The 8203-nt window shown below is 36.6% G+C and overlaps 2 protein-coding genes across 3 annotated transcripts in view; both read right to left on the reverse strand.

Annotated features, from left to right (window-relative positions):
• The window catches only part of LOC112171708 (putative receptor-like protein kinase At4g00960), a 47678-nt gene extending 47116 nt beyond the window's left edge, over positions 1–562 (reverse strand). The window contains 2 exon segments of the mRNA XM_040508617.1: positions 151–163; positions 249–562. Coding sequence (XP_040364551.1) covers positions 151–163; positions 249–562 — 327 coding nt within the window.
• A 2131-nt stretch (positions 563–2693) lies between these two features.
• LOC112172360 (cysteine-rich receptor-like protein kinase 10) lies at positions 2694–5840 on the reverse strand. 2 transcript variants are annotated; one of them, XM_040507589.1, is made up of 7 exons: positions 4916–5840; positions 4599–4724; positions 4307–4428; positions 4014–4224; positions 3664–3901; positions 3382–3532; positions 2694–3245 (listed from the first exon to the last, which is right to left on the reverse strand). In XM_040507589.1, the coding sequence occupies exons 1-7, from the start codon at positions 5721–5723 to the stop codon at positions 2895–2897; spliced, it is 2007 nt and encodes a 668-aa protein (XP_040363523.1). In that variant the 5' UTR covers positions 5724–5840; the 3' UTR covers positions 2694–2894. The 2 variants fall into 2 exon arrangements, with proteins under 2 accessions (XP_040363523.1, XP_024165434.1); XM_024309666.2 differs by having other exon boundaries at positions 4307–4422; positions 4916–5835.
• Positions 5841–8203: the final 2363 nt, after the last annotated feature.

Consider the following 8203-nt stretch of genomic DNA (forward strand, 5'->3'; position numbering starts at 1 on the left):
CATAGTAATGAATAACTAAAAGGTCTTCAATTTGATTGGTTTTTTACAGAGCTAATCTTTGTATTAAGTTATACAACATGAACGGTCGGATTAGAAAATTATAAAATTATTATGCCTTAATCGCAAGAAAGTGTGAATATGCTCATTCACCCAAGGGGTGAACCTAAGAATTGTTCCGCAAAAAAGGAGATAATGTCAGCTTCCCATATATGGATTGATTCGAGTAGCGTAGCATGCAATAGTCGTACCACCCAATGGACTCCTTCTGAACAGGACAGGCCGCCGTGAGACAATATCTGGCGTCGCTGAGGCAACTGCCGCAGTCGTTGGCCTCAACGTCTCCTCTACAAAGGCCGAGTGCATAAACTTTGTCTGAGTTTTCTCCAAAGGAGGAGTTGGAGTTGTAAAAGCTGTAGCCGTTACCGTTACCAGCGGTATAGTTACCCGTCTCGTTTATACATAAGTTGTATAGGAAATATGGTTGATCAAGGGCTTGACCTACGAGCAACACAAGTTCTATCAATGAAAGAAACAATCTAGAGCTTGATGATGAGGAAACCATACTTTGCTTGCCGGCACCCGAGAAACAAAGAAAGAAACATCATTATATTCTGAATTTGAATTTGAACATCTTAATCAAATTCATTATATAATTAAGGGTTTTTGTCCATTTACCCCATTTTTAGAGATTTTTTTCCCACTTACCCCATTAAGTTTTTTTAATTCTCTCTTACCCAAAACACTCTAAGGAGGTATTCCCTAATACCCCATTAAGATTTTTTTTTTTTGTTTTTTTATTTTGTTAATACTATTTTACCCTTACCTCTTTGTTATTTAGAGAGAGAGAAAATGGAAGATAGAGAAATCATAAGAGACTTCACTGGAGCCCAGTCACCGGTCGCAGGAATCAGGCCAACTTTCGCCGGATTCCGGTCACCGGCCGCCGCCCATCGGAATTTGCTGAAAATCTCACCGGAAAGGTTTTTTTGCCCCCAATAGACGTCTATTGCCCTCCAATAGGACTTTCAGTCTCCAGAATGGGAACTAATTTCCCTAAATTTAGACAAATAAAGCTTTGAATACAGAAAAAAAAAAATTACATCAATTCAAAAGTCTATTGCCCCCCAATAGATTTCTATTGGGAGACAATAAAACCTTTTTTTTTTTATTTTTTCTTTCCTTGTAGGCCTACTATTTTGCAACCGCGGTAGAACCATTTACCCAAAAAAAAAAAAAAAAGCTTTTGTAAAAAGGAGACTGGCTCAGGACATAATCTGGCCGGAAATGAAGAGAATGGGCCAGAGCGGACCAAACCCGGATATCCCCGCTTCGAAATCCCCGAAATCCGACTTGAATCTCGCCGGAGATGATTGATTTCTGGTGGCTGCAGTGGAATCGAGGCGAAGGAGATCGCCGACCAAGCTCTTCAATCCAAACCTTCTTATCGCAGAAGCCGCCGTCGGCGAGTAGGAAGATCAGCGCCATCGTCTGTCCTACTACGACGAGGAGAGGGCGACAAAGCTTTCATGGCAGAGAGAGAGAGAGAGAGACCGGAGGACAAGGACCAAGGGTATCGGCAACCTTCGACGTCGATGAGGTCGTTCTGGACCTCCGAGGAGGTCGATCTCGACCATCACTCACATCCTCACCTTCTTCATCGTCTTCAAGCTTGGACTGCATCTCCGGCGCGGCGATCGCAGAGAGAGAAACCGGAGGTGGAGATCGGGGAGGAGAGATAGAGAGAGGAGAGAGAAACGAGTTGCTAGCAGCGTGGAGAGAGAGGAGAAAGGAGAGAGGACATAATGGCATCATGTAGTTTTTTAATTAGGTGAAGGGCAAAGTTGTCATTTCTCTTTAAATTGGGTTAGTGGGAATAAAAATCTGTTGCTAGGGTAAGTGGGATAACTTTAGCTCATTTAGGGCTTTTGGTCAAGGACCCTATAATTAAACCATTGATTGCTACGAGAGTGGTTCAGGACAAAAACCATCAATTTTCCGACTTACTACCTAGACGCAAATAGTCCTTGGCAACAAACTTCTAAGGTCTCGCCGCCACGGTTGACCACATTCCTAATAATGCCTTCACTAGTTCACTATATAGAGCCGTGCTTAGTTTTGGTCCCTCCTAATGTATTTTTTCTTTGGGCCGGGGCTACGTACCATTGCCTCATGGCTGACCAATGTTTCAATCTAATCCGACCAAAGTGAACGGCCATGTGATTTGCATCATCTTCTAAGTTCTTATTGAGCTGGACTAAATTAGTTCATGGTTCCTGGTTAATAGATTAACTTCAACAGTGAAAACTTTCCATTGTCACAGTAATGATGATGTTTCGAGATGTGTTACTTCTTTCCTGCAAAAATCAGGAATCTTCTATACTAGTATTGAAGGCATTTTGTGGCTGAACTTTTCAATTAGGTTGTATTTTAACCGGTCAAAAGAAAATCAAAGAACAGCTTAGCAGGTAAGAATATAACGATAATAATTAATTAACATTCTTGTTTCAAAACAGAGTAGCTAAATAAATGGGATTCAAATTTGCTCACCACCAATATTTTTGTGGTGATACCACTACTCAATATAAAACTGTCATGTGTTATAAAACATAATTATAGTTAATCATGATGTTTTATTAAAAAAATATTATTTAAGTATTCAATTAATTCTAAATGACGTGACAAATTTTAATAAGATGGTAATATCACCACAAAATAAAAGTGGTGAGCAAATTTAAATCCAAATAAATGATGCTCGCAACGAAAACGAGGGATGTTGTTCCTTAATTAGTCAAAGCTAAGTTATTTTTAACGTCTCTCTAAAGCTAATTGATAGGAAAATTAACATATCAATAGTAAATAACAAAATAAAATATAAAAAACGTGTCTGTGAAATTTTAACGGGTAGATGAAGCTTCTACTATAGGTTTGTTGGCAGAGTTGCTTTTGAACTGATCAGAGTGAGACCATGTCAATCCTGAGCTACTCTCAAATCCCAACGACATGTCGGATGAGGATCCAATACCTTGATTATACATATAAAATGCTGGTTGTGAGGGTACTGGGAGATTAACAGAGTTGCTGGTAAGCATTTGAATAACTGCAGCCATGGTTGGTCTATCACCTATGCTTTGTTGAACACATAACAATCCAATATGGATGCATCTCACTATTTCAGGCCTCGAACCAGTCCTCAACATGGGATCTATCAAATTTGAAGATGTCCCTCCCTTCCAACTATTCCATGCCTGCATAATTTGGAATTTTTATAAACAAAATCAAATACGATTTCATGTGTTTCTTTCTTTTGTTGCAACCAATTGCAATAATATGCTCCCATATTTAAAATCCATGAACCCAGAAAGAAGAGAAAATGTTACTTACATAGCCTAGAAGATCCTCCAAATTTCCTTCATGACGAAAAGAGCTATTTTTCTGTCCGCTTACTACCTCCAAAACCAACACACCAAAGCTATAGACATCGGACTTCACAGAAAAATGTCCGCGCATTACATACTCAGGAGCCATATATCCACTGCATATCAACAACATGGTTGACTTTCATTAACATGGAGGAAAACTTATTCATGGTTATGCTAAGATTATCTCATTGTTTTGTTCTTAACTTGTATAATTTAATCACAATTTAAGTGATGAAACACTTACTAAGTTCCCACAACTCGACTGGTTTCGCCTTGTGTTTGATCTATATTAAACAATCTTGCCATACCAAAATCTGCAATTTTGGGGTTCATTTCTGCATCTAATAAAATATTACTTGCTTTGAGATCACGATGGATAATTCTAAGACGAGAATCTTCATGAAGGTAAAGGAGTCCTCGCCCAATCCCTAGTATAATCTTGTAGCGAATTTCCCAATCCAATTGTTCACGCTTGATTGGATCTGCACATGGATGCAAACATATAATTATGTTAATGACTATTGATGTTTATTGCAGTCGTACTCATCGGAAGAATGTCATACACATGAATAGGTTTCAAGTCTTCAACTATACCAAATACGAAATGATCAAGACTTGCATTTGGGACAAACTCATAGACAAGAAGTCTTTCATTTCTCTCCAGACAGAAACCAAGGAGCCTAACTAAATTTCGATGTTGAAGCTTTGCCACTAGCACCACCTCATTTTTAAATTCTATATCTCCTTGTGCAGAATCTCTGGAGAGCCTTTTAACTGCTATCTCCTCTTCGTTCCAAAGCCTACCCTGCACTCAAAAATTAAGATCTAAAAATTAAGTAAAACGCATATAGAACTGACATTGTTTTTCATGTTTTAAGTTAAATTACCTTATAAACAGCACCAAATCCTCCTCGTCCAAGCTTATTTGCTTCAGAAAAGTTATTTGTAGCAACTCTAATGGAATCAAACTCGAATTGCAAGGCTTCTGCGCTCATAATTTCATCTGCTTCTTGGTATAAGAAACAGTTCAACAAAACTCAAATAAGTCTGTTGCATGTTTTGAAGAAAAATTAACTTCTAACTTGTTATATGTATGTTTGAATCTAGGTGATCATAATATTGAGTTGTCCACCATATTAATGTTATTTGGGATGTAAACACAAACAAATCTGAACTTACCTTCAAGTGGTTTCTTTGTCTTCCAAAATCTCAGATAAATCCAAATTGCCAATGCAATCAGTGCCAGAGAAACAACGATTGTCACCGCAATGATGATGTTCCGAGATGTATTGTTCTTCTTCTTTCCTGAAAAATTTAAGGAATATTCTATACTCAAACCGAAAGTATTTGTGGCTGAATTGCCAATTACGAAAAAAATTAAACATTCCCCTGTTTTATTTTTTCTTCCCAAAAAACATTCCCCTGTTTTAAAAGAGAGTCGCGAAATACGCATTACTCACATCCAGTACTAGAGGGTATATTAATGGGGATTATACCTGGCGGTTGTGGTGGAGGAGGAGAGACTGGTGTTTCTAATTGTGGCGACGAAGCGGGTGCATCAGGCGCGGGGTAAAAGAAGTCGTATTCTTCATACCTTAAGATACAACTTGGTGCAACAGCAGTCCCACCTTTCTTCCCATAACTATATAGTGGGATTTTTGCCAACGCTGCATTTAAGCATTGGGTGCATTCTTCCAGCGACAAATCTGGAGTACACTGTGCAGATCCATATATTGTTACAGAGCTGGAGGTTGTGTTTGTGCCCAGTTCAAACTTCCTATCAGTACCTCCTGCTGCAGCTTTAGTAATTAGTCCTTCCAATAACAACTTCAGCTGCCGATTGAACTCATCCGGTGACGAAACGTTTTGTGTGTTGTACAGAAACACAGCAGGGTCTGTTGTCACGATTCCATATAATGATTCATTCGAGTAGCGTAACATGCAATAGTCGTACCATATAATGGCCTCCTTCTGGACAGGACAAGCTCTTTTGAGAGGATCAATAGCTTGGCTGACGCAACTTTCGCAATCACCAGCCTTGACATCTCCTCTGCAGAGGCCGAATGCATTAACTTTGTCGGAATTTACTCCAACAGAGGAACTGTAGAAACCGTTGCCGTTATCGTTGCCGGTGGAGGAAAGAGAACCGAGAAGATTGTTCAGGTTTGTCTGATACGTGCTACCGGGGGTGTAGTTACCGTTCTTGCTGCAAAAGTAGTATATAAAACGTGACTGATCGTCTTGAGCTAGGAGCAATACAAGTTGTATTGACAAGAAGAGCCCAAAGGTTGATGGGGAAACCATTTTGCCTTCTATTGCTTTCCATGTAGTCTCTAAACGAAACTTAATATCCCCGTGGTGGGAGGACTCATTGAATTGAACAAATAAGTACGTATATTTACTTATTTAGAGTAATTGATTGGGACGGGTGTGGTTCAGGACAAAAACCACCCATTTTTCAACTTACTACCCAGACGCAAATAGTCCCTGGCAAGACTTCTAAGGTCTCGCCGCCACGGTTGACCACATGCCTAATAATGCCTTATGGCTGACCAACTGTTTTTTTTCTTTCTAGTCTGACTAAAGTAAGCATTAGCTTCAACAGAGAAAACTTTCCATTGTCAAAGTAATGATGATGGTTCGCGATGTATTACTTCTTTCCTGCAAAATCAGGAATATCTTCTGTACTTGAATTGAAGGCATTTTGGCTGAACATTTCAATTAGGTTGTTTTAACCGGTCAAAAGAAATTAAAATCAAACTCACAGCTTAGCAGGTAGGAATATGAGGATAATAAATGATACTCGCAACGAAAACAAGGGATATTGTTCCTTAATTAGTCAAGCTAAGTTATTTAAATCAAGGTCCAATTTCGTAGTTTAATAGTGGATGCAGTCCGGTCACTTTTTATTTGTTAATTGCGGTTCATTGACTATTTGTTCTGTCCAATTTGTCCATTCAAGTCAAGAAAGGAAATAAATTTAAATTACCTGATTATGCAAAATTTTCATTATTATTATTTTTTATTTTTCAAAGATTGAAATTTAAATTATTAATTATACATAATCATTCCAAAAATCATGAATAAATATAAAATGAACATAACTAAAAAATATAAAACTTAAAACATCAAGTCAACCAAACTACGAGGTATAATTAAAGAACTTGAAATCAATTTAACCAAAAAGTATGCAAGCATGAATGTTTTAGCTCATAGAAATGCATATATTTTTTAGGAATGCTAGCTACTTTCCCCTTCTACCTGTACCTTTCAACCTTCCCCACTCAACAAATGACACGTGGATTCCACTACCACTTTAAACTCAATATTTATTAAATTGAATAACTAATTCTATTTTTTTCATGTCTACCCTTTACAATATTTTTATATATATTTTTGCATTTATTACTTTTCCCTGGGTTTTTGGTTTCCTTTTCTGAGTTTATAAAACATGAATTGATAATTTTTGTTTTTCCAAAGAATCTCTAGTACCAACTCACAATAAAATTTCCATAAAATATATATATATATATATATATATATTAAACTCTCAAATTGCGCCCCAAATTGTTTTGTTCTCTCCCTCTCTCTTAATTTTTTTTAGTTTCCTATCAATTTCGTTTTTAGATCTCCATTTCATAATCAGAGTTTTTAATTTTTCTTTTGTTGAAATATTTATCTGGTTTGATTTTGCACTTTTGCTTGATCCTTCTATTCTTTTCTGAGTTTAGTTTAGTTCTTTTTTCTTTTCAATTTTTTAAAAACAATTCGTTGTTGATCTTGTTCATATTTTACATTCAGCCCATAGTTTGCAAAAGATATTTCTTCCACCAAAGAAATGAAATTGAACGAAGATTAAAAAATGGGAATGGATTTCAGAGTGGATGCTAGAGAAATAGAAAGAGAGAAAGAAAGAATTGATTGGATGAAGATTAAAAAAGGGGAATGGATTTCAGAATGGAAGCTAGAGAAATAGAAAGAAATAAAGAAAGATGTGAGAGAAAGGGAAGATAGGTGTAGGGAAGTTTGACCTAGATGAACCCAGAAAGAAAAAAACCACAACCCAGATTCTCAAAATAACAATCAAAAAAATGCCAAATTAGTGAAGAAAAAAGAAATGCAAAATAAATTCAACATCCTACAAAGTCAAAGTAAAATATAGAAAGAAAAAAAATGTGAGACATTTATTAGAAGGGCAAACATGAAAAAAATAGAATTAGTTATTCAATGTAATAAATATTGAGTTTAAAGTGGTAGTGGAATCCACGTGTCATTTGTTGAGTGGGGAAGGTTGAAAGGGAAAGGTAGAAGGGGAAGGTAGCTAGCATTCCTCTATATTTTTACCTAGCAAAGAGAAAATATGGTATTCTAGTGTAAACCTAACTAAAAGGTGGAAAGTGAAGAACATTAAATAAACCTACCTATAAGGTACATATAATTATAGAACATGAAATCAACATAAAAAATAATATGCAAATCTAGACCTCATATAGAGGTATAATTATTTTCACCTCATAAAGAGGTATTTCTTTCACTATATATGTCTAAAACAAAGGTAAAAGTTTAGCCACGTACTATACCTAATATGCAGATACCTAATATGAGGTATACTGAAATTTTGAGCTCTTAATACATATACTACAAAAATTACGTAATGTTTACCTTAGAATAAGATTCAATAGTGGTTTGTCAACCAATAATATACGCGCACACACGCATGTTCTTTTCCAGGTTAAAGGTAAGTTAAGAAGGAAATGTGAAAAAAAAAATGAAGAAGAAGAAGA

Source organism: Rosa chinensis, chromosome 6 (genome assembly GCF_002994745.2).
Source record: "Rosa chinensis cultivar Old Blush chromosome 6, RchiOBHm-V2, whole genome shotgun sequence".
NCBI lineage: Eukaryota > Viridiplantae > Streptophyta > Magnoliopsida > Rosales > Rosaceae > Rosa > Rosa chinensis.

Excerpts from the sequence above, each read along its gene's own strand:
- LOC112172360 (XM_040507589.1), bottom strand. The coding sequence starts at position 5,723 with ATGGTTTCCCCATCAACCTTTGGGCTCTTCTTGTCAATACAACTTGTA. Across the intron at positions 4,429-4,598 it reads GACAAAGAAACCACTTGAAG|AAGCAGATGAAATTATGAGC; the intron begins GTAAGTTCAGAT and ends TCTTATACCAAG. Across the intron at positions 3,533-3,663 it reads AGTCGAGTTGTGGGAACTTA|TGGATATATGGCTCCTGAGT; the intron begins GTAAGTGTTTCA and ends GTTGATATGCAG.